Source organism: Bos grunniens, chromosome 10 (genome assembly GCF_055505025.1).
Source record: "Bos grunniens cultivar Pamir isolate PY7600 chromosome 10, Bosgru_T2T1.0, whole genome shotgun sequence".
Classification (NCBI taxonomy): Eukaryota; Metazoa; Chordata; class Mammalia; order Artiodactyla; family Bovidae; genus Bos; species Bos grunniens.
Genome location: NC_141174.1, coordinates 31,593,991 through 31,620,756, shown reverse-complemented (window position 1 = coordinate 31,620,756; position 26,766 = coordinate 31,593,991). Strand labels below are relative to the sequence as shown.

Here is a 26,766-nt window from a genome sequence, read left to right as displayed (position 1 = left end):
TTGTTTTTCCTGGAGCTAAAAATTACCTCCCTTTTTAAAAAATAATCCTTAGTTTTCCACATATATATCATTGATTCACACCAAAATCTATAATAGCATTGTAAAATCTTTCTGAAAATTACTTCCCATGTGGTCAAACACATTAGGTAGTTCATCAGTTCCATTCTGCCCTCCCCCACTGTCTTCTGTGCGTTTTTCTTGAGTCCTACTGCAAAGCTGGCCTCCTGAGACTTCCCCTGGCATCTCTCTCATGTTAGACCTCCTGCTTCTTGAAACTCATACCCTCTTCTTTCTCTTAATTTATTTCTTCTATTTGTTGAAGCAAATTTTGTGTAGCTTCCTGAGACACAGTAGATGAGGTCTTATATATCTAAATATATCTCTATTCTACATCTCTAGTTGACTGATAGTTCGGATGGGTATCTAATGTAGGAACTTTTTTTCTCTCAAAATTTTGAAGGCAATGTCTTCTAAATTCTACTGTTATATTGATGCTAAGAAGTCTGAAACCATTCTGGTATCTAATCTTTTGTGTAAAATCTTTTTCTCTCTAGAAGCCTTTACAATCTTTTTTTTTTTTCCTCCTCCTGAAATCCAGTGATGTGGCTTAGTTAGTGTCTTTTCTTTCATATATTGTACTGGGAATCTGATAGGCCCTTTGAAACAGGAAATTCATATTGTCCAATTCTGAGAAATATTTTTGTAATATTTTATTGATAAATTTATACTTTCCATTTTTCTCTGTCTTTCCTGTTAGTTAGATATTTGATACCTCAGAATAGTTTTATAATTTCCTTAAACTTTATCCTGTTATCTCCTTGTTTTTTTTTTCTATTTTTGGAGAAATCTTCTTAACTTTTTTATAATCCTCTTATTGAATTCTAAAATTTTAGTTGTTACATTTTTTATTTCTACTCTTTCATGTTCTCTGTTCTTTTAAGCATCTTTTTTCATAAATGCAATATCTTATTTTATTTCTCTAAGAATACACCTTTAAGATATATTCTCTATAATAGAAAGAATATATATTCTCTGCAATAAATAGAGAATATATATGCATTATATATAATAATATAGAGAGAATATGTACTCCCTGAGAATCTATATTATGTTCTTTGTGTTGTCCATGTTTCTACCAAGTTTTCTTTCTGTCTGCTTTAGTTTCTGTCATTCATGTTGGAGTTTTTTCCTGATATGTCTGGTGATTTTTGACTATCTAATCCTATTTATGAGTAAGGGACTAAAAAGTTTAGTTCCTACTATCTGAAGCACATTGCTCTTCTGTCCCCTTTCCTTCTTTTCTCCTGCCTTCCCTTCTACTTTCTTCGGTGTTTTACCCCTTTGTTTTGACTTGAGAATCAGTCCTTGCAGTATACTGCAATTTATTGCTTACTTTTATACTCATAGTGTTTCTTATATGCCCCACCCAGTGCAAGAAGGGATGGAGGGAAGTTGGAGAAGTAGATACCTGGCAACAGAATATATACACATTGTAAGTCTTGCTAAAAGTGGTAAAAGATGAAGGAAACTTAACTGGGTTAACCAAATGAAAACCTGGCAAAAGTGGAAACCAACTGAGGACTGGGAACCAGACCAGTTACCTAGGCATTTATTCTTATTCTTATATTCTTAAAAATCTGCCCTCTGTGACAATTATCACTATTCACTTTGAATATCTGTTTCACATTGCAGTGTATGGGCTTCCATGTGCCTGCCCTGTTCTGACACACCGTTTTAATTGCTATCCCCATAGTTATCTTTGCCAGCTGGTCAGTCCCAGCACAGTGCACATTTTTTACTCCCATTCCAGTACTTTCTGTAATTTTGGCCCTGGCCTCCTGATTGCAATGGCATTTCTTCTATCATCTAGAAGATAGAAATGCTGGAAGTTGTCCTGCTTAAGAACCTAAATTCTTGGCTAATGACCCTTCACTCCCCAGATTCAAGACAAGAGTCACACCTCTCGGATGGTTCTAGATCTGAACTTTTGCATTCAGGTTTAGATGACCATGGTCAACTTTTGGAGGAGAATAATTGTTTTTTATATTAAATGCACACATGGTTGTGCCAAGAACTAAAACACAAAACATGCTTTCAGACACATTTCATATCCTGTATGAAGCCCCCAGATCTGAGACAAGTTCGTATCTATCTCTGTCTGCCTTAGGGTTAGATTAGCGAAAAAAATCTGAGGAGTACCTACTTGATAAATGGTTAAAGTCATAGGTGGAAAAAGATATAATTTGTAAACTTATGTAGAACAAAAAATTTTCTGCATGGTAGAAGGTAAAGAAATTGGTTATACCTTTACCAAGTACAGACAGAAACTATATAATATAGTTGTTACTAATTCTTAGTTTTAAATAGTGTTTAAAAGAGAAGAAGAAAATTTTGACAAGTGTTAACAGTAAGATTGTGGTGTGGAGAAGAGGAAACTAGAAGAGGCAAAAACTAGAGAATGGAGAATTAAAGATGATGGAAAAAGCTTGAGAGAATTTCACCATTGGCTTGTGATGAATGGCCCACCTTGTGTTAGCAGATGACAGTGAAATCCATACCTGGGCTTGAAGTCAATTACTAAGTACTTCATATCTACCTGTAACAGTTTCAATGAGATTTTGAAATTTTCTGTTTTTGTCTGTGAATTCCTCTTCTGCCACCTGAAGCTGTGGAAGACACTTGTCTAACTCAACTTCCTTTTCTTTGCTAATTTGCGCTTCTTCAGCGAATCTTTGCTTGAAAGACAAAAAGCTGATTGTGAGGTATGATTATGGAGAATTCACACAATATTCTAGAGTAGAAGGTAAGTTCATTGATGTGGAAACTTCTGTCTTGGACACTTCTTATCCTAAGTTGCATAGAAAGATATCTGGCACACATTAGATATTTAATAAATATTTGTTGGCTGACTCACTGACTCTCTGGCAATCTATAATGTTAGGAGATAAATTCGCTGGGCTCTCCAAAGATCCTTTCAGTTCTACAGCTTGACTGCTATGGTTCTATTGCTGTTACCTTATATGTGCCCTAAAACTATTTGAGAAACTTTCTTTTGATTGATCATACATTATGAAACCTGGAGGAGGGCATGGCAACCCACTCCAGTATTCTTGCCTGGGGAATCCCATGGACAGAGAAGCCTGGGGTGCTACAATCCATGGAGTCGCAAAGAGTCAGACACAACTGAGTGACTAAGCACAAGCACAGTAAAAAAAATATATGCCAGCTCCAAGAAATGTGGATGTAAGTAAGAAGTGGGGAGGGGGTAGAAACAAATGGATATAATACTACAATACATGGGTTAAAAGTGCCCAAAGCAAAACATGAGCATGCATGCTTACTTATTCAAACTCAGGTCTTATTTAGTTTCAAATGGAATATAGTTGAGTCTCTCCTAGAAAGTCAGGGTAGACTTAAACTAATGACTAAGGTAAAAACAGCCAACTGACATGTACCATCCACTTTCCTGTCCTGTCAGGACCCCTGAGTTTTAGCTGAGCAGATGGCTGCCAACGAGAGTGATTTCTCAGCTTTCCTCCCAGGTGGGTGTGACCAGTGAGTCTGTGAGCAGAAGTGGGGTATGCCATTTCTGGGTCCTGCCCCTAAAACAGGAAGAAGTATACGGCTCTTGGGTCCTTCCTCTTTCCCCTTGCTGGAAGAGGATGAGAATGGACACTTGGACCCACAGATGTTAGCCTCATGCTGAGGATGGCAGAGCTGCCTTTCCAGCCCTCAACCCCCTCCCTTCAGCCTGTACCAGGAAGAGAAATAAAAATCTCTCTTCTGTAATGACCATGTCAGGGGTTCTTAACTAGATACTAAGACTCTTAAGGTTTAAACAGGCCACAACTGACCCAGTTTACTTTTATTTTTTATTTTTACATAAGTTGAACATACACATAATTTAAAAGAAACCTCAATGCCAGCAACATCAGGCCTGTCTCCCCAACAGGAGGTGCCCTTTCAACACAGCCAACCTGAGGCTAATGTCCACTGACCCCACCGAGGTGATAACTCAGCCCAAGAGAAAGAGTCCCACAGGGGTGGATGTGAAGTCCTCCCTGGCTTAGAAGCCTCATGTTCAAAGTGGAGCCAACATCTCTTGGGCATAGCTTCCAGGTCCATACCAGGGACATGCCCTTTTAAAAGAGGCACCAAATCCAGGAAAGCCCAATGCTCTGGTTTCCCATTAGTTATTCTCCTGGTCAGGATGCAGCACACCAATAAAGTGTTGTTCTGCACAAGCAACGTTGCCAGATAATACCACTGAGAATCCATCTTTATCAGGTAACCAGGGGAAGGAGCCAGAAAGTTAAGCCAAAATCAATTTCCCAATAAAAGCAGAGGACTGTTAACCCTTCAGTGCACATCTTGCTTATGTTCACTGTATTTTGGCCTCTTTTTGATAGAGCACCTTGCTTGCCCTAATTACAATAATACAGTGATTTAATGGCCTGATAGGTCCCCTTCCATATTGTCATTAGAATCCTTATGAATAACACAGACAAAAACAACATAAAACACCATAATATAATATTATTACAATGTAGAATCAGGAGTAAATTTCTCCAGACTGCACTGTTCAGAAACTCAATCATGTATTACCTATACTATGTTCTCTAAAAAAAGAATGGCCTAACAATGGCTGCCTTCCTCACATAAGGACGTATGTGCATACTTTCATTCATTCCCATGCCTGCACAAGGGTTAGGCTGCCAGCACCACCCTAACAAGAAACCATGCTCTTTGTTTTATGCTTGGAGAGAGGACTGGGTACCAGGTGCTGCTGCAGCTCAGGCAAGGGGGTGTTTGCCTGCTGGCTCAGCTTCTTGGAGGTGGGCAGCTTCTTCAGATCATTCAAAACCTCCCTCAGCTTCCCTGTGTCCTGAGCCATGTGCATATGTAGCCCAGTGATGAAAGACTCACTATGAAACCTACTGATTTTGCTTTCCCTCCCTGTGAATTTGGGCTCTGTCCATCCAGAGGTCTTACTACCGGTGAGAATGATCCCACCAAGGGTACAATAATACTCTCATAAACCAAAATCTGAGGTTGTTGTTGCTGCTGCTGCTAAGTCGCTTCAGTTGTGTCCGACTCTGTGCGACCCCATAGATGGCAGCCCACCAGGCTCCCCCATCCCTGGGATTCTCCAGGCAAGAACACTGGAGTGGGTTGCCATTTCCTTCTCCAATGCATGAGAGTGAAAAGTGAAAGTGAAGTCGCTCAGTCGTGTCCGACTCTTAGCGACCCCATGGAATGCAACCCACCAGGCTCCTCCATCCATGGGATTTTCCAGGCAAAAGAGTACTGGAGTGGGGTGCCATTGCCTTCTCAGAAATCTTAGGTTACTGCCTCTCAATTTTGGGCTCCTCATGCCAATTGAACTAAAGGCAGAAATGGGATTCCAATGTGCCTGGGGTTATTGATGATGATTTTCAAAAGGAAAAGGGATTTATAATAGTAGCATCCAGGCTGCCATCTGTCCATGTCTTTGTGTAAATGAGGCACAGGTGGACACAGCCCTGCAGGGGGCACATAGCCTGGCAAACAGACTACCTGCATAAATTTTCTTATCTGCAGTCTTCCACTTCTAATTTACTTGTTTTGCCTTATTTCATTGTATAAGCTTGAATGCAATGTCAAATGGTGTCGTCTTACTCCTGACTGTCCTCATTGGTTTAGCATTAAGTATGATGGGTAAATTCTGTCATCTCTGTTTCAAAAATCATCTGAGATGATGACTACCTCTGACCACCCCTCAGTTACCATTCTAAGTCAAGCTACTTGGCATATTGATGTCACTTCCTAATTGGTCTTCCTGTATCCACCACTGCTTTCCTAAATTCTGTTGAATATAGCAACCAGAGCGATCCTATTTAAGTGAAAGCCATATTATTTCAGAATAAATAATCTTCACTCAGAACTTTCCAATGGCTTCCCAGCCCATGCAGAGCAAAAGACAGTGTATTCATGAGGACCTACAATGAGGGGCAGGCCTGGAGTTGCCCCTTTTAGATCTCCCCTCAAGGAAGAATTCACTGACCTGTGACAAGGAAAGGGGCTAGCTGACAGCCTCCAGGGTGGTTGGCTCCTTCAGAGTGACCTTGGCTATCTAGCCAAGACCAAGCTCTTCAGTGGCCTCCAACTAATTGTGTGAGCAAGGAGATGGTACAGGGTGAGGCCATTCCTGCCCAAGGCAGGCCTCTTCCTATGGACAATCCTGGCTTTGGAGCTCCCTAGAGAGAGTTTTCAGCCTACATAGTGGCCCCTGGCTAGTTCTTTCATAGGCATTACACCCTAATAAACCTTTGAACTCCTAACTCCATGTCAGCATCTGCTTCTGGAAGATGAGTCCCCACCCGGCTGGCACTCTCCCCCATTCTGCTGCAGCCACGCTGCCTCCCTGTCATCCCTCAAATAGAAACTCTTGTCTCAGAACCTTCAGGCTCAGCATGTCCTCTGCCTGGAGACACCTTCTCCAGATGTCTGCACATCACACTTCCTCATATCCTTCAGGGCTGTGCCCTTCTCTGACTCCCTGTTTAAAAGGGCACATAGACTGCATTATATATACTCACCCTAGTCTACTTTCCTATTTTTATTTTCTCTATAGCATTTATTGCCATTGAAAATATCACATGTTCTACTGTTTATTTTCAGACACCCCCCACCCTAATGGAATGTTTCATAAGGACAAAGCTCTTTATCTGTTTCCCACCCCTCTCTTTTATAAATTTCTGTTTTTCAAGATTTAGAAGGATACTGAGCACCTAGACATGCTGGACCAATGGAGAAATGCCTTCCACCTTGCGGCTTCTTCCTTCTGTTCCTTCTAATTTTGTACACGTTTGTGCAATGCTTTTTTTCCCTTGTTTGTTCCCTGAGTTGTGCCAGTTTCCATTTCCCTTCTTGCTATTTCTGGCCATCCCCTTCTGACGTCTCTTCCCTGAGTTCCTGTATTTCCATACTCCTAATCTTCCTTGGCACCTCTATGAAGTTTTTTTCTGAATTCACAGATGAATGTTGAATCATAGTTTTCAAGCGTTCCAGAACGATTTTATGAAAGTTTCATTCCCCCTTCACCTGTTTTTCTCATAGTATTTTTATGCAAAAGATTTATCTGCTTCTAGAATTGACTTTTTCTGGGACCAGTTATCTGCAGAGGGTTTCTGCAGGACATGGCAGAGTGTGTGTGGCCGTGGTGGAGGGCGGAGAGTGGGCTTGGATCAGGGGAAGATCTAAACTTTGAAATGTAAGGACTGCCTATTCCCTTGCTACAGCAAGGCACTGCTGCTTTCAAATAAAGCTCCTCTTTGGGGTAGCCAGGCCTTTTTCCCTGTCTTCAAACTGAATTAAGTTCAGGAAGCCTTCTATTACCATCTCTTTACTTCTCAGCTACTTTATTAATGGTGGTCTCCAAAAAACATGCCCTTGCCTGCCAAGGTAACACCAGCACCTTGAAAAGGTTTTTGTTTTCTGTTGTGTTTCCACTCTCTGCCCTGCGAGTCTTTCTTTCCAGCATCCATGTTCTATTCTATGCCAGGGCAGCCCCTGGCAGTTTCCAGGTCAGTACCATGCCCTCTCTTTAAGGAGAACCTCTGAGATTGCCCTTCTTGGTCTCCCTCACCCTTCATTCCTCTCCCCCACTGTCTCCTCCGCATGATTTTCTCCAACACTCCACCTTACCTCCATGGATTTTTGCCAGCACTTCTACATAACTTGGAGTGTGTGATATTTTCTTAACTAAAATATTTCTTGTTGCTCTATTTCTTTTTTAGGAAAAGAAGAAATATTCAGAATTTAATTGTAGTCCTGTTCAAACTAGAAGATTTACTTTACATCTAACTGAATAGTTGGGGAGATATCCTGGAGAAGGGAAAGGCTACCCACTCCAGTATTCTGGCCTGGAGAATTCCATGGACTGTATAGTCCATAGGGTCACAAAGAGTTGGATACGACTAAGCGACTTTCACTTTCACTGACTGAATAGCATGAAATATACCCTCCCCTTCATACAGCCACATAAAATTGTTCTTAGATATAAAATAAAACTTACTTCAAACTTGCTTAATTCTTGAATTAACTTTCGTTCTTTGATAACAAATGCATCCTCCTCTTGTTTTAATTCTAATGTAAGTTGTTCAATCTTTGCCAAAAACTCATTGATATCGTGTTCTCTAATACTGGTCTAATTAGGGGAAAAATGAGAATTTATCATCTGTCTTGTAGCAGTCAGTATTAATACTTTCAATCAGTCAGATAAATTAATACCTTTCTGCATGACATTTGGCTAATTTGTCTCAGTAACTACTGGGGAGGGAGGGATGTTTTTTCCCTTCAGAGATTAATTTCGTCACCAAACAACATGTGTAAATGACATTAGGAAATTGGGCATGGAACTAGTAGGGGCTGGAGGGTAGGCAGAGCATAAATAAATAAATGACGTTTAGTCCCTTTATTTTTAGAGATAGTTTTCCTAAACACTGTTCTCAAGTTTCAGTTACATACTTCAAAATCATATGCTGGAGAGAATTTCTACTTTGCTAAATTCCTACAGTTAATACATAGCAAATGGATACATTTCTTAAGAAAGTTACATAATTTACTCTAGACATGAAATCAGCAATAAGGTAAAGCGTAATGAAATACTGAAGAGTTACTGATATGCAATCAATATAGGGAGGGAACACAAGCTCCTTGGGTTCCTTTACCTCTTCTATTAATTCACTGCGCCTATTTTCAGCTTCTTGAATTTTATCTATAAGTTCTTTTATTTCATCTTTTATTTTTTTGACCCAACGTGCATGTTTTTTCCGCAAACAAGCTATTTTCCACTGAGTTATAATACTGGAGATGAGAACAAAAAGAGTTATCGTCAAATTGACATCACAGTTCATTGAAAAGATGAAAGAATTCAAAACAAAACAAATCGTATTATGATCATACAAAATTATCTGTGCTATTGATGATGCAGACTAGGCACATTAGCTGAAAAAATAAGACGTTAATAAAAAACATTAACGGCCCAAATGCCATCTCTGCAAGCTGCTTCACGGGAAGTTGTGTGAGTACATCCAGCAGGACAGTAGACAAACCACACTTGATAGCTTACCTCCTCTAGAAAAGGATAGAAATGGGGAAGGCTCTGGGGTGGGTGAAGAAAAAGGAGTCCCAGACAGAAACGGTAAAGGAATTACCTAAATCACTCAAAGTGCTAGTAAAAAGTCTCAAGCTTCTGAATTCTCGAATTTTTATCTCCACCATAACATAAAAAAGATAACTAGAGAAGAGTAAAAATGTGCAACTAGAGTCTTATAAATAGTATAACAACAATGACAACAACAATAAAATATATCTAAGTTTCTGTGGGTGTTTTCTTGGTGCTGGGCACTGGGCTATATACGTCACATAGATCATCTCATTTATCATTCATGCAATCTTACAAGGTGGGTACTACTATCATTCCTCCCTTTATAGGGATGGAAGCAGACAGATATAAAATAACTCAGCCCTGGTCATAGAGCTAACAAGAGGCAAAACAACCAAAGTAGTCCATCTGCTGAGACTGTGTGCTTAACCACTCTCCTCTGTCCCTTCACGTCACCTTCCTTACCGGTCCACATAGGCACCTGGCTGAGTAAGACTCATTGTCACCAATCTTGACAAGTATACTCTGGTGACTTCACATGACTGGAATGAAAAACTTTGTTTCTGTTCAATGAACAAAATATCAAACTAACGAACACATCTAGAGCCAAGAGAACTCACACAATTTAATTTTGTGGGAAATAACTTCCATGGACTCTAGCAACCAACAAGCACTCTTATTTTTTCCAACTTTGGGGCACTATTAATTAAGACAACATACAGTACTTAAGATATAAATAAGCTTTTTTTTTTTTTTTTTTTACCATCTCTGAGTTTCTCTTTCCATGTTCTCATTCAGGATTTTTATTTGTTTCCGATATACTTCCTTTGTTGCTCTAAAAATAAGAACATATTAGATTTTGCATTTATGGGAGCTGTTAAATATATAATAGACAATGTATAATTCTTCAAAATAATGCAACCTTATTGTGGTAGCACAATAAGGCTACCATCTAATTGGGAGACAAACAGACCAGCACAACTAAAGATTTTAGTGCCAGACTAATAGAAAGACAATTACAAATTTTTTTGGCCAGTGCAAACTGATTTTGCAAGTTTTGAAGCCAAGAATAAGGAAGAACAGATTTTGGTGAGGCAGTTGTGGACAGGTTATTAAAGAATAATATTTAATAGAGGGAGGAACATGGAGGTAATATCTCACCAAGGAAAAGACATCATCATTTGCAAACACACAGAGGAAAGGAGCAGCTAGTCAGGAAGCTTGGGACTAAGGCAAACTTATTGCATACAGAGGACATGAAGGGAAATAACCCTATGACAAAGGAAGGGTTTAGGTCAATAAATTGGCGAGGAACTGGATTTTAGACTGAGTTCTGATTTGCTTCAATGTATAATTTAGACATTATACACGGGTATAGGGGGCTTCCCTGGTAGCTCAGATGGTAAAGAACCTGCCTGCAGTGTGGAGACTCAGGTTCAATCTCTGGGTCGGGGAAGATCCCCTGGAGAAGGAAATGGCAGCCCACTCCAGTATTCTTGACTGGGAAATCCCATGGACAGAGGAGCCTGGCAGGCTACAGTCCATGGGAACTCAGAGTTGGACACGACTGAGCGACTGTAAATTTCACTTTCTCCCATAACTTAGAAAGCCAATATATATTCTGGAATTAGGGATAAGTAGTAAATATGGCACCCCACTCCAGTACTTTTGCCTGGAAAATCCCATGGATGGAGGAGCCTGGTAGGCTGCAGTCCATGGGGTCGCTAAGAGTTGGACACGACTGAGCGACTTCACTTTCACTCTTCACTTTCATGCATTGGAGAAGGAAATGGAACCCACTCCAGTGTTCTTGCCTTGAGAATCCCAGGGACAGGGTAGCCTGGTGGGCTGCCGTCTATGGGGTCGCACAAAGTCGGACACGACTGAAGCGACTTAGCAGCAGCAGCAGTAATTAAGAATGGAAGATGTGCTTGTGGATCTGGGGTAGAGGGGAATGTGGAGACTCTAACGTAGGTATTAGAAGCAGCTTATATAGAACTCAGCACCTGTCTATCCTTTCATTGAAAGATTCAATGATAATGACCTTTCTGGACTGTAAAACAAGAGATAGCCAATTATGAACCTCCTTTTCTATAGTATATTCCAAATTTTATAGGTTTGTTACCATTTATTAAGAAATAAATGCAGAGGAATGAAGATTAAAATGTTCAAAGGCAATAAACATACCGATGAAGCTCACCGAGAGTAATAAGTCCTTCTTCCATATTTTTGATGTCTACTTTTCTTTTTGATAGGAAGTTTTCTTTCTGAGCTATAAATGCCAGTTGTTTTTGATTTCTACCATGAAAAAATAGTTATCATATGTTGAACATTGAAATCATTTTTAACTGCTTAGCATAAGAAAATATGCAATCAAAACCAAGAACTCAAAAAGTAGTTTGAAATTTCAGTTCAGGAACTATTTACCAGATAAATTAGTAAAAAATAGAAACAAAGTTTTTTCCCAGTAGTGGCTAACTGTAAATTTATGAAAATCTTCAAGCCATGAAAAGAACATTAATTGTAATAGTAACTATAAAACCATAAGAATAGTTCAATAGCACTTTGCCTTTCTGAGTGGGTGTGTCTCTTTTAATGAATTTATCAACTCTGGTATTTGATTTGGGAAAATGTGAAGGAATCAATCAGACTAACTTTAGATAGAGGTCTACCTCTTCCTAGCAGTGCGATCTTGAAAAGAGACTTCACCTATGGATGAGCCTCAGTTTTGCCATCCATAAAAGGAAACGGCAACCCACTCCAGTGTTCTTGCCTGGAGAATCCCAGGGACGGGGGAGCCTGGTGGGCTACCATCTATGGGGTCGCACAGAGTCAGACACAACTGAAGCAACTTAGCAGCAGTAGCAGCAAGCAGAGATACCAGCCAGCTCTGTCTCTCTATCTCCCTTCTGTGAGGACACAGCAAGAAGATGGTTGACCATCTTCTTTATGCAAGTTAGGAAGAGAGTTCTCACCAGAATCTGGCCATGCTGGCACCCAGATGTCAGATGTCCAGTCTCCAGAAATATGAGAAATAAATTTCTGTCATTTAAATCTCCCCATCTATGGTAATTTGTTATGGCAGCCCAAGCTGAAGAGGACAAATACCAATAACAGTAGTAAATGTTTCAGGGCTACAATTCTTTGTCACCAGAACATTTTATGATTCAAACTGATAACTTAGTATTGATCTAAGGAAGTTATTGCCCAAATAATACTAACCGTATCATTCTTAGTAGGCTATTCAATTGGATGAGATAAAATGATTGTAGTAACTGTTTCATAAATGCTACAACAATGACCATAAATTCAGCTTCACATAAGTGGGCCTGGACGCCATAATTACACTTCCATGTGACTTCATTTTAAGTGTAGTAATGGATTATTACTTATATAATTCATGAGGAAAACGCTGGTGAATGCCCATTACCTGCTAAGCAATGGACAAGATCCTGAGGATATAGTGCTAAGATGGAGCAACTCCGCTGATCTGTCATAGCTCAGTGGGACAAAGTGGGGTGTACCCAGATGATAACAATGCAATGACTAATGAAAGGAGTGACCTCAGAGGGATGTTTCACAGGGACCATTCTGGTGAGATGGAGACAGATAAGTTAGGGGTGGTAAAACAGAAAGTGGGAAGAACTTCTGAGAGGCAGACCAAAGCAAAGAGGCTAAAAGGGGGTGAAAACAGTGGAGTTGGATAGGAGGACAGGATATATCTGAGAAATATCTGGGAGGTGGAACTGACAAACATTGGTGCTTCCTGGTAAAATATGGGTGTTTCCTTGAATAATTTCCCAGTCTCTGGGTTAGGGGATTATGTCAACGATCAGACCTTTTTCTGAGATAGGAAATTTAAGTGCAGAGCCAGTTTCTGATGACAGCAGATCTCAGTTTCTCTAAGCAATCTTATGGAGTAAAAACATGGTTATTCTTTCAAGAATCTGATGTAGAAGTAAAAATAATAGGTTTGCTCTTTACGGATTTGATCTGACCCATATGAGGAAAGCATTATTCAGTATGTATAGAGGCAAATTCGGGGCATATTTATGACTGGATAAAGAATATTTCATTGTTGTCAATAGATTTTAAAACTAGGATAAGCTTAAATGGAGATGCAACCCACAACTATAGTATGTTGAGTCACGTATAGGTCATGGATAGAAACATACTCAGAATAAATTTTCCGTTTCTGCATGAAAACTTTATCCTCTTCATTTAAGACAATCTTATATTGTCTGGAAACTGTATGCAATTTCTCTCGTAGAGCTTTGTTCTCTAAACGACATTTGTGTAACTTTTCAGTCATCTAGGGAAAAAAAAAAAGAATTGAAGTAGAGGATTTGTGTCATGGTTTCTTTGATGGGCAACTCACTAGAGCACTGGGCATATTACTTAACACCCATATAAGACTATGCCTTAAATGTTGAGTGATTTAATTCTACATCAGATATTAATTGTACACTTGGGGCCTCAAAGATGACAAATGTGTAGAAAGGTAATAAACACTGATGAGAAGCCATAAAGTAATAATTCATATTAAAATAAGAATTAATAAAGTAGGATCATTTAGCAAGATCTATATGTTCTTTTCCCAGAAGATAAACTATACCGGGGGAAAAAAAAATAACATCAGTAGGAACTCTTTCTCAAAACCTCTTTGAGTAGATATTATACTCCAGATCAGATCAGATCAGATCAGTCGCTCAGTCGTGTCCGACTCTTTGCAACCCCATGAATCGCAGCACGCCAGGCCTCCCTGTCCATCACCAACTCCCGGAGTTCACCCAGACTCACGTCCATCGAGTCAGTGATGCCATCCAGCCATCTCATCCTCTGTCGTCCCCTTCTCCTCCTGCCCCCAATCCCTCCCAGCATCAGGGTCTTTTCCAATGAGTCAACTCTTCCCATGAGGTGGCCAAAGTACTGGAGTTTCAGCTTTAGCATCATTCCTTCCAAAGGAATCCCAGGGCTGATCTCCTTCAGAATGGACAGGTTGGATCTTCTTGCAGTCCAAGGGACTCTCAAGAGTCTTCTCCAACACCACAGTTCAAAAGCATCAATTCTTCAGTGCTCAGCCTTCTTCACAGTCTAACTCTCACATCCATACATGACCACAGGAAAAACCATAGCCTTGACTAGATGAACCTTTGTTGGCAAAGTAATGTCTCTGCTTTCGAATATGCTATCTAGGTTGGTCATAACTTTGCTTCCAAGGAGTAAGCGTCTTGTAATTTCATGGCTGCAGTCACCATCTGTAGTGATTTTGGAGCCCAGAAAAATAAAGTCTGACACTGTTTCCACTGTTTCCCCATCTATTTCCCATGAAGTGGTGGGACCGGATGCCATGATCTTCGTTTTCTGAATGTTGAGCTTTAAGCCAACTTTTTCACTCTCCTCTTTCACTTTCATCAAGAGGCTTTTGAGTTCCTCTTCACTTTCTGCCATAAGGGTGGTGTCATCTGCATTTCTGAGGTTATTGATATTTCTCCCAGCAATCTTGATTCCAGCTTGTGTTTCTTCCAGTCCAGTGTTTCTCATGATGTACTCTGCATATAAGTTAAATAAACAGGGTGACAATATACAGCCTTGACGAACTCCTTTTCCTATTTGGAACCAGTCTGTTGTTCCATGTCCAGTTCTAACTGTTGCTTCCTAACCTGCATACAGATTTCTCAAGAGGCAGATCAGGTGGTCTGGTATTCCCATCTCTTGAAGAATTTTCCACAGTTTATTGTGATCCATACAGTCAAAGGCTTTGGCATAGTCAATAAAACAGAAATAGATGTTTTTCTGGAACTCTCTTGCTTTTTCCATGATCCAGCGGATGCTTACCCTTTCTTAAATATTTCTATTCAAGGACAAAAGACAGTAAACATTAGTTTTCTGAATGAGGTAAGAACTTGGTGCTTGGATATCTCTACTGAATGGCTTCAAATGAGGTAAGAAAGTTAGGAAGGAATGGTGGGCTAAGGATCACTGAAATAGCAGGATGAAAAGGGATCTTAAACGTGTTGCAGAATAAGATAATGAGGTTAGTAGGCCTAATTCTATAAAAAGGCAAAAATCCAGATTGGTAAACCTAGCACTGAAAACTTTTATTCTGATATTGGTGGTTGTGGTTTAGTCACTAAGTCATGTCCACCTTTTGCGACCCCATGGCCTGCAGCCCACCAGGCTCCTCTGTTCATTGGACTTCCCAGGCAAGAATACTGGAGTGGGTTACCATTTCCTTCTCCAGGGGATCTTCCTGACCCAGGGACTGAACCCACATCTCCTGCACTTCAGGTGGTCTCCAGCACTCAGGCAGATTCTTTGTGACTGAGCCACCAGGAAAGTTCTTTTACTCTGGGGACATTTATTAATATAGAAGAAATCATTTGGAAACTGAGGTTTGGTTCTCTTATTGACACGGGGGACAAAAGTAAACAGAGCTCATCCAGATATTAAGCCTGATAAAACCTTCCACCACTTTAGTCTGGAATCCTAGAGAGTTTCGCTCTCTGAAAAAAAGTGAATTAAAAGCTAACAAGCATGGTCAGTCACTCACTCATGCAATCCCATGGATTGTAACCTGCTAGGTTCCTTGTCCATGGAATTCTCCAGGCAAGAATACTGAAGTGGGTAACCATTCCCTTTTTCCAGTGGTCATGTATGGATGTGAGAGTTGGACTATAAAGAAAGCTGAGCAATTAAGAATTGATGCTTTTGAACTGTGGTGTTGGAGAAGTCTCTTGAGAGTCCCTTGGACTGCTAGGAGATCCAACCAGTCCATCCTAAAGGAGATCAGTCCTGGGTGTTCATTGGAAGGACTGATCTTGAAGCTGAAACTCCAATACTTTGGCCACCTGATGCGAAGAGCTGACTCATTTGAAAAGACCCTGATACTGGGAAAGATTGAGGACAGGAGAAGAAGGGGATGACAGAGGATGAGACGGTTGGATGGCATCACCGACTCAATGGATGTGAGTTTGGGTGAACTCCGGGAGTTGGTGATGGACAGGGAGGCCTGGCGTGCTGCAGTTCATGGAGTCACAAAGAGTCGGACACGACTGAGTGACTGAACTGAACTGAACTGAAGTTAATGATCTTAAGTTTGAATATTTTAACAACTCTGCATTTTTACTACCCCTTACACATTTAATATTTTTGACGTCATATTGTCCATCTTTTTGTTTTTTGTATAACTTAACTGCTTATTGTTGATAGATGATTTTACTGCATTTATATTTTGACCTTTGCACTAACTTTATAAGTGGTTGACATTTACTCTATGCTTGCCTTTACCAGTGAAATTTTTTCTTCCGTAATTTTCATATTTCTAGCTATGGTCTTTTCTATTTAGAGAGGTCCCTTTAACATCTCTTGTAAAGTAGGTTTAGTACTGCTAAACTCTTTCAGCTTTCGCTTATCTATAAAACTCTTCATCTTTCATTAAAATCTGAATGACAGCCTTGCCAGGTAGAGAACTGGGTGTATGTTTTATCCTTTCATCACTTTAAATTTATCATGCCACTTTTTTTCTGGCCTAGAAAGCTTCTGCTAAAACATCAGCTGATAGCTTTCTCAGAGTTCCCTTGTATACAGCCAGTTGTTTTTCTTTTGCTGCTTTTAAGAGTCTTTCTTTATCTTTATTTTTTTGCCAACATCATATACAATGTGTCTTGGTGTAGTCCTCTTTGGGTTCATCTTGTTTGGGAATTTCTGTGCTTCCTGGACTTAGATATCTATTTTCTTTCTCAGGTGAGGGTAATTTTCAGCTATTATTTGTTCAATTATGTTCTCTGCCCCTTTCTCTCTCTTCTCCTTCTGGGACCCCTATAATCTGAGTATTAGAGCACACTGATGCTGTCCCAGAGGTCTCTTAAACTATCCTCATTTAAAAAAAAACAAAACTTTTTTTTTAGGCTCAGCTTAGGTGATTTTCACTATTTTCATCCAGCTTTCTGATCAAATCTTTAAATCAGTTACTGTGAATGATCATGATTATTATTAGTTAATGAAAATAATACTATCTTGAGAGAATTTCACATTTTCACACATACTTAAAATGTTAACTAAAAATTAATTATAATCTTAAAGCCATCATTTCTATCTTCCTACCTGTTTTATCTTCAGCAGTAATTCACTTTTTTCAAAATTTGATGAATCATCCAGTTTTTCCCTGTTATTCTTAAAAAAAAGCCTATGACCAAAGGAAACCAAATAAATTCTTATTAGGACATATTTTCCAGAAAAACCACATTTACTTATGATATCAGAAACTTCCAATCCCCATCTCCCTATGCAACATATTTATTTACTAGTCAAAAATTTTACTCTTTTGATATGATGTATTAATATTTATTTATACATTAAGAAGCAATTTTTGAATACCTACACTCTGAACATGATATAGAGAGTGGAGATACAGCACAGGCAAAGTCTCTACCATCATGGAAATCATACTCTAGTGAAGTAGGCAGAATAGAAGCAAGTTATCAAAAAATATATATTTCAGATCATGTTAAATGATCCAAAGACCGCTAAGTAGGGTAAAGTATAGCGAAATCCTGAGAATGGTGATGGTAGTGCAGACAGGTGATTAGGGAACATCTCTTGGAATAATTTGTGAAAGATCTGAAGGATGAGAAGGAGCCAGGTATGTGAAGACCTTAAGGAAGAGCTTTTCATCTAGAAAGAACAGCAGGTGATAATAACCTGGACAGGAACATGCCTGGTGTATTAGATGAAGACAGGAGTTTGAGAAGGCTGAAGAGACAGACACAGCCCAGATCACACAGGGTCTTAGATTTTATTTTGAAGGAAATCAGGGAAGGACTTTTTAAGGAAAGGAATGACAGGAACTGATTCACATCTTGTAAAGATGACTCTGGCTATTTAGTAGAGAAAGACAATAGCACAGGAAGACAGACCATGTAGAGTCTATGGCAAGGGTCCAGAAGAGATACTGGTGGCTCAGACTGAGGCTTAGTGGTGGAGCTGGTGAGAAGTAGTTGGACTCAGGACATAATTTGAAGATGAAGGCAATAGGTCAAGCCTTTGGATTTGGCTTGAGTTAGAGCTGGATTAGGGTTAGGTTAGGTTAGATACCTAGTTGGGTTAGGGTAAGGTAGTGAGGAAAACTGGAATGGTGGATAACTTCTAGTTTTTTGGCTGGAGTAATTAGGTAAACAGTGATATGGAAGACTAACAGAAGAGCTATTTCAAGGAGATGGGAAATTAAGAATTCTGTTTGGGACATGTATATTTGAGATATCCTTCAAGTGTGGTGGTTCAGATGGTAAAGAATCTGCCCACAATGTGGGAGAACTGGGTTTGATCCCTGAGTCAGGAAGATCCCTGGGGTAGAAATGGCAACCCACTCCAGTATGCTTGCCTGGAGAATTCCATGGACAGAGGATCCTGATGGGCTACAGTCCATGGGATCGCAGAAAGTCAGACACAACTGAGAAACTATCACTTCAACTTTCCAAGTAAAAGGTCAAATAAGCTGCAGACTGTATGCATTTAGAGGTCAGGGCTGAATATGTAAATATGGAAGTCATTGGGGATACAGAAAGAATGAGACTGAATGAAGTCATGTATGGAGAGTATGAGTACAGAATAGAGGGTAGTGAATGGCTGAGAAGTCCAAAATTTAGAGACAGAAAGAAGAAATGGAACAAGTATAGGGTCCTGAGAAGGAGCAGTGTGGTAAGTGAAATAAGAGAAGGTGATATTTGGGAAGCCAAATGAAGAAACCATTTCAAGAAGATGAAAGTAAGCATCTGTGTCAAATTCTATTAAGAATTCAAAAACTTTAGAGCAGATCAATGAAATTTGGCAGGATGAAAGTTATTGGTAACCTTGACAATTTTGAAACCACTTCAGCACTTTAAAGAAAAAAAAGCATCTATAATTGTTACAGCCTCCTGCACTATAATGGCAAGTATATACTTTGGGTCACAAATTGGGTGTTATTTACACACAATATTTAGTTTCTAATCTTTCAGTTCCCATATGCTGATAACCAGCTCAATGACAAAGAAAGGTCATAGCAATTTAGAAAGATAGGTACTGATTTGCCTTTTATTATGCAAATACATCATTTTGGATATTAAAAATAACAAAGAAGGATTAAACTAGCAATGCCTCCCGTGGACTTGTGGTAAATTTTAGGTACTCTTAACTGTCCACATAATTTAAATTTAATTAAAATTCTACATATTTAATTTAAACTTGGAATTTAGTAATTTTTGTTTTTTCTCAATATTTTGACCTCAAAATAGACGGTGAGCTTGTAAGTTAAAGAATTCATGGTGGCGGGGACACGGGGAATTACGACTTATAGATCATTAAGAAGATAACCTGTGCAAATTATTTAGTTTGTTTAATTTAAAGAATTTTATAGATATTATGAAAATAACATTTTGATTCTTTAAATTCACCAAACAAGAACTGAGCTGCTTCTCTCTACCACCAAAGTTAGAAAAAAGGAACTAAGTGAGAAAATAAAAATACAGAGAATTTCCTTTTAATTTGCCAAGTAATAAAGAGGAAAAAGTAAAGTTTAATTAATAAAAAGGGGGGAGGTCAACATCCTCAATCACCAAATTAGTCAAAAGCACTTTTTCTCAGTGAGATTCTACATGAAAACTCCTAAAAAAACTGGAATTTTTTTTTTTTAAAGAAAGGTGAGCCATTCAAAATGAAGGATCAATGAATCCCCATTTCCTTCTTTTTAAAAAAATTTTTATTTATTTTATGTATTTATTTTTGACTGTGCTGGGTCTTTGTTGCTGTGTGGGCTCTTCTCCGGTTACAGTGAGCAGGGGCCTCTCTAGCTGTGATACACTGGCTTCTCACCGTGGTGGCTTCTTCTGTTTCAGAACATGGGCTCTAGGACACACACACTTCAGTGCCTGCAGCATCTGAGCTCGGTAACTACAGAGCCCGAGCTCTAGAGCACAGGCTCAGTAGCTGTGGTGCATGGGCTTAGTTACTCCACGGCCTGTGGGATCTTCCCAGACCAGAGATCGAACCTGTGTCTCTTGCACTGGCAGGTGGATTCTTTACCACTGAGCCAACCAGGGAAGACCCCCATTTCCTTCTGGAACACACTTTTAAAACTAGTTAGCTAACATGAAGACTGCTTGTAAATTTAAAATTTTTCATCAGTGTAGCAGCAAGGCTTTTAATGATAACCCCTAGAAATCATTTCAAGAGTTAATCTGTAAATTCCATGATGAGTCTCTGCCTGGAATTTAAGAAATAGATATCAACTAAAACTAACTTTGTCAAAGAAAAAGATTTTTTTATTCTGATTTTTAATTGTTGTGTTACTTGAGCTTTCTGTTTTTAAATCTAGTACTGAGTATAGAGATTATTGCATATTTTTTGGACTGTTGATGGTAGAGTAGCATTGTGGTGCAATTGTTATTTTAGAGATACAACTTTAAGTGCAATACATTCAAACCTATGTAGAAAAGAGTCATATTATAATAGGATTCTATATGTGAAATTACATGCCTTTTTTGGAAACTGTTCAGACCACAATTTGTCTTTTAAACTGCCGCAAACTCTAGGGGTAAGCCCAGAAGCCGTATTTATATTGAAAGACCCCACCTTCCTGTCCAGAGCTGAGCTAAACAGTATTTGTTGGGCAATCTGGGAATTCTCCTGGGAGAATCTGTTAGTCAGTCTCTAAAGTAGATGAACCTGTGCCAGGTAAACTCAGAGTGTTTAGATTGGCCATGCTTAGCCACGGGTTCACCAAGAAGACAACACAGCATGTAGATAAAGAGGTTAATAAAAGGAAGCAAAGACTGTGACCTTTGAAATGGAAGGAATATTTTCTTATGTTTCTGGTTTCCATTCCTTGGGTAAAAGTTTTTGCCTTGAGGCTTCCCTGTATTTTCTCAAGTTCTGCAAGTCCCCTTTGACTATGAACAACAATTGTAACAGCATGGTTAGGTGAGTTTGTAGCGTTACACCAATGCCTTCCTCCAGGGGCATATTTATAGGGAGTAAGGAACTGAAAGGAGGATAATCCATACCCCCAAATCGCTCTTCCTAAATTAAACATATCATCCTCAATTGTTTCTCCTAATCATCTGAAAAACTGGTTAATTTCAAAATGAAGATGTGGTTCTGTAAAGCTGAAAATCACAGAAACTTTAGTAAACTAAGAGAATATAATTTTCATCTAATATTAGAAAAAATTTTCTAATGAAAGTAACATCACATCTAGAAATGCTTCAGTGAAAAGAAGGTATTATCCTTACATTTTATCCTCCAGGATCTTACAAGATTTCTTCATGTCTTCAATCTTGTGTTCCCACTCTCTTATTGATTCCTGTAGTCGTGCTAATTCTAAATTGTGATCACTAAGAACCTGTTGAAAATTCAATAAATCATCAAATGACTCATGACAGCAGTTCAATTCATTAAATATTCATGTATCATCCATTCATCTTTTATATTGGGGGTGCCTTTAGTTAAAATAAAAATCAATCATTATATTACTTGTTTCTTTATAAAACAAACTGAGACAGAAATAATCCTGAAATCATCAGAAAAGAAAACAAAATTTGGGAGGGATAGAAATGAATTACAGCAATAGGAATGTAAAAACTATTAAAAAAAAAAAAACTTTAAAGACATGAATTCATCTTGACTACCATTTTAAAAATTAAATATACATTTTAAGAATTATTTTCAAAATGTTATTCCAGGATACTGGAATGAGTATTATTTTAAAAGTCAAAACAAATTGGGTCTTTTGCCTTATTTGATAGCTATGTTCATGCTGAAGATTTTTTCTTAATACTTAATCAGCATTTTGGAAATGGAAAAATTGGGTATGATGAAAAATGTTAGCATAATGAAAAGAAAGAACTATGAGTGAAGAAAATTCATAGTGAAACAGATATTTTTATAACACAGTTTTAGTAAAAGAAAAGGGAAGGCAAATTTATTGGAGCTTAGATCTGCATTTCCACTTGTGAGGGAAAGTGGAGCTGAGAGGAAAGCTAAACAGATTCCTTTGCTCACTGCATGGAGTTACCCTGGGCAGATCATTTAACTTCCCCCAATCCTGCACACCAATGTGGGGTCAGAGAACACGTGTCAGGGGTGTAGAGGCACTCTCCAGTCATGTCAGACGAGACAGGTGAGTGAAAGCTCCCCAAACTCCTTTTTTTCTCTAAAGCACTCACATGACTGAACTTGTGGACTATAGTTCCAGAGTTAACAGGAGTTTGAAATCCTAGAACTGCCATCAAAAACCAGTAGATTGTCCAAGGGACTCTGACTGATCATCATTAGTGACTATATGCTCAAGGCCCATCCAGCCTGATCTTCGTTGCCTCTAGCCCTTTAACCTCTTCACCCTGGACTGTAGGGCACCTTGAGAAGCAATCATACACTGTTCTTTTCTGCCAGAATCACATTAGCTTGACCTGGTTGCAGAGTTTTCTAAACCAAAGGTGAACCAACATGAAGGTGAACCTTTTAAATTCCCAGTAGTCTCAAGTTCATGGCCAAAATGTTGTTTTCTAATCTCAGGAAATAACAACATCAACCACAACAAACTTTACCAAATACAAAGCACTCAGCTAAAAGCCTTATAGGCATGACCTCATTCCTTCTCTACAAAAGTCCTCTAAGTAGGCAGTCCTACGACCTCCATATTATAGACGAGGAAACTCTGGGTTAGTAAAGCCAAGATTCAGATGCAGGTTTCTCTGATACGTATCTGAAGCTCATGCTCAGTCATGTCTGACTCTTTCAAGACCCCATGAACTGTAGCCTTCCAGGATCCTCTGTCCATGGAATTTTCCAGGCATGAATACTGGAGGGCGTTGCCATTTTCTACTCCAGGGGATCTAACTGACCCAGGGATCAAACCTGTGTATCCTGAATTAGCAGGCTCTCCGGCCGTTTCAGCCTGAAGGCGCCCGATCTCGTCTGAATTAGCAGGCTGGTTCTTTACCACTGGGTTCTTTACCACTTTACCACCTGGGAAGCCCCTGTGATACTGCCATTGTGCTTTAAACACTATTCTCCACCAGTAAGGAGAAGGCAATGGCACCCCACTCCAGTACTCTTGCCTGGAAAATCCCTTGGACGGAGGAGCCTGGTGGGCTGCAGTCCATGGGGTCGCTAAGAGTCGTTCGGACATGACTGAGCAACTTCACTTTCACTTTCCACCAGTAAGGTGGGTGGGGTGTTGGATTGCGGGGAGGTAGAGAGACACTGGATTTTCCTCATAGCTCAGTCGGTAAAGAATCTGCCTGCAGAGGAGGAGACCCAGGTTTGATCCCTGGGTCTGGAAGATCCCCGGAGAAGGAAATGGCAACCCACTCCAGGATTCTTGCCTGGAGGATCCCATGGACAGAGGAGTCTGGTGGGCTATAGTCCATGAGGTTGCAAGAGTCGGACACGACTAAAGAGAGAGAGACACTTGAGGTGAGTATCCCTGACACCTCAAGCCTTGTCTTATTCGGTTGTAGAGATCTTTGGAGTACAGGTTAAGGAACATATACTTCATTTTTCCAAGCTAAGTGATGTGTGTGACATAATTTATGAGGCCATAATATATGAGCTTAGGCATGCAGATAAAATCTGTTTTATCCAACCCATCTTCTCCTTTGAACCTAGCTAGATTCATGCTTCCTTATTGCATTGATATTTGAAAAAAACAGATAATGATTTTGTATGCAGAGAAAATTTTTTGTTTTACTAATGTTTTGTAACTGGATGTCATAATAGATGTATTGTAACTATAATGGTCAAGGAAAAAAGTATGGGTATCAGTTGTGTCCGACTCTTCATGACCCCATGGACTGAAGCCCACCAGGCTCCTCTGTCCAAGGTATTCTCCAGGCAAGAATATTGGGAATGGGTTGCCATTTCCTCCTTCAGGGGATCTTCCCAACCCAGGGATCAAACCCATGTCTCCTGCATTGGCAGGCAGATTCTTTACCACTGAGTCACCAGGAAAGCCCATAATGGTCAGAACTACCCTATAAATGGAATTAACTGAACATTCTAATAAGAAATGTTATATATATATTAGTATTACTATTGCCCCATGTAGTTTTACATGTAATTCTCAATACAGATGGAGGACTTCCCTGGTGGCACAGCAGTAAGGATCCACCTGCCGATGCAGGAGATGTGGGTTCAATCCCTGGATGGGAAAGATCCCCTAGAGCAGTAAATGGCAACCCACTCCAGTATTCTTGCCTAGAAAATCCCATGGACAGAGGAACCAGGTGGGCCACAGTCCATGGGGTCACAAAGAATCAGACATGACTTAGTGACTAAACAACAACAATTCAAAACAGAGAGAAGAAATCACTAAAGACTCATTAATTCAACTAATTATGATTGATTACAGGTGTTTCTATTTTAATTAACATAGAAGTAGTATCAGCATTGACCTCTTCAACTATAGTCACCTCCATAAGATCAGTTTTCTCATCTTTAAAATGAGGATAACTCTCATTTTAAAGTACTGACTACCACAGTACTGGCTTTTTCAATCAGTGTTATCAATTTTTAAAAGTAAAAGTGCATATTAATGTTCTTGTACTCAGTATAAATGGACAGCCCAAATTCTGTTTGATTATCACATATTCAGAAATAAGGAACCTGTCCATGGTTATTCACTTTGTTATACAGAATAAAGCAATCTCACAGAAACATTACATAAGATTCTGTATGCATTTGGTCAGTTCTATATGTGTTTTTTAAAACCAGTTTTATAGTATTTTGGCCCATTAAAGGGACTTCATGCGTAGCTCAGTCAGTAAAGCATCTGCCTGCACTGAAGGAGACCTGGGTTCAATTTCTGGGTTGGGCAGTCCATTAAATGCAATTTATACCTAAGGAATTTCAAACTTACTTCTTTTCATCATATTCCTGAAGAAAACATAACTGCACTATGACACTTTAAATAATATGTCAGAAAACATTAACATGCTCAAAACATTCTCCCCAGAATGGCATGAAGATGAATTAAAATCAACTCCTTTTTTTAAAAAACTCCTGCTATTTTTAAGGCAGTGTATATTGAGAAGCCTGTGGTCAGACATGAAAAACCAGTTTTTATTTTTTCTTACCACTGTGCTCGTAGTAACAGCTTCTCTCATTTTTGTCATTGTAAGCCTTAATTTATCCAATTCTTTCTTCTTTGCGTAAGTTTCCTTTCTCTTAAGTTCACAGAGTTTTTTATATTCTTCAATCTGTATTAACAAACATAATAAACCAATCAGAAAGCTTAAGATGACAACAAAGGTTAGGAAATCCTTTAAAAAATTTTTGCCAACCTAATTCATATTTACATATACCATATTTGGGCTTCCCTGGTAGCTCAGATGGTAAAGCATCTGCCTACAGTGCAGGAGACCAGGGTTCGATTCCTGGCTCTGGAAGATCCCCTGGAGAAGGAAATGGCAATCCACTCCAGCACAGCACTCTTGCCTGGAAAATCCCATGGATGGAGGAGCCTGATAGGCTACAGTCCATGGGGTCGCAAAGAGTCGGATACAACTGAGCGACTTCACTTTCATACCATATTTAACCTAAGTATTTTATCAAATTAAAACAACCACGTTTGGGCTTATTTTGAAGCATCAAAGGAAAAATAACAAATCACAAAGACCGAACTGTAATTATAAAATGTTGAACTAGTAAATTTAAAGTCACAAAAAAACAATGATCATTAAAAGCAAATTATAAAAGTAGCTTTTGTTCTAAAATTTACTAGTAAAACATTAAAAAATTTACTGGTAAAATACAACAATATATAAAATAAAAAAACAGATTTACAGCACATTAGGAGAGCAAAGGAAGGAATCAAGAATTGTTCAGAAATTTAAATTCACATTATTTAATGAGGAATAAAACAGACCAAAACCAAAATTATTGAAGGTACGGCAGCTCACAGCCCTGAACAACTTAACATTGTGTCACCCATACCAGCTCCGAGAACTAAAAGATCCTTGCTTTGATTTATCTCTGTTTCAAAAGCACCTGGTATTTGGCAGAAATGCTTTGTGGCTATGCCTTAAGAGATATTCAGTGGTCAAATGCCCTGAACTGGCTGTGTGACTTGACCACAGGAATGCCCTTCCTGTGCACATAAGACCTTGAGGTGTCGGAAAGTTAACTTTGCTTCTTTACCATGTTAAGATCTCTGCCCAAACAGGGTATTTGTACTCTGTAGGAAGCCCACTCCAGTGTTCTAGCTTGGAGAATCCCAGGGACAGGGGATCCTGGTGGGCTGCCGTCTATGGGGTCGCACAGAGTCGGACACGACTGAAGCAACTTAGCAGCAGCAGCAGCAGCAGCAGCAGGCACAACTCAGGAGAAGGCAATGGAACCCCACTCCAGTATTCTTGCCTGGAAAATCCCATGGACGGAGGAGCCTGGTGGGCCGCAGTCCATGGGGTCACTAAGAGTCGGACAGGACTGAGAGACTTCACTTTCTCTTTTCACTTTCATGCACTGGAGAAGGAAATGGCAACCCACTCCAGTGTTCTTGCCTGGAGAATCCCAGGGACGGCGGCGCCTGGTGGGCTGCCGTCTATGGGGTCACACAGAGTCGGACACGACTGAAGCGACTT

At 39.4% G+C, this 26,766-nt stretch overlaps 1 protein-coding gene across 1 annotated transcript in view; it reads right to left on the bottom strand.

The window, feature by feature from the left end:
• CCDC175 (coiled-coil domain containing 175) overlaps window positions 1-26,766 on the bottom strand; it is a 74,241-nt gene that overhangs the window by 23,973 nt on the left and 23,502 nt on the right. Inside the window, exons 6-14 of the mRNA XM_086320466.1 lie at window positions 25,261-25,383; window positions 21,418-21,527; window positions 17,255-17,336; window positions 13,324-13,460; window positions 11,336-11,446; window positions 9,912-9,983; window positions 8,712-8,847; window positions 8,057-8,188; window positions 2,597-2,735 (exon numbers count right to left, since the gene is read on the bottom strand). Of these exons, the coding sequence (XP_086176592.1) occupies window positions 2,597-2,735; window positions 8,057-8,188; window positions 8,712-8,847; window positions 9,912-9,983; window positions 11,336-11,446; window positions 13,324-13,460; window positions 17,255-17,336; window positions 21,418-21,527; window positions 25,261-25,383 (1,042 nt within the window). The remainder of the gene's footprint in view (window positions 1-2,596; window positions 2,736-8,056; window positions 8,189-8,711; window positions 8,848-9,911; window positions 9,984-11,335; window positions 11,447-13,323; window positions 13,461-17,254; window positions 17,337-21,417; window positions 21,528-25,260; window positions 25,384-26,766) is intronic.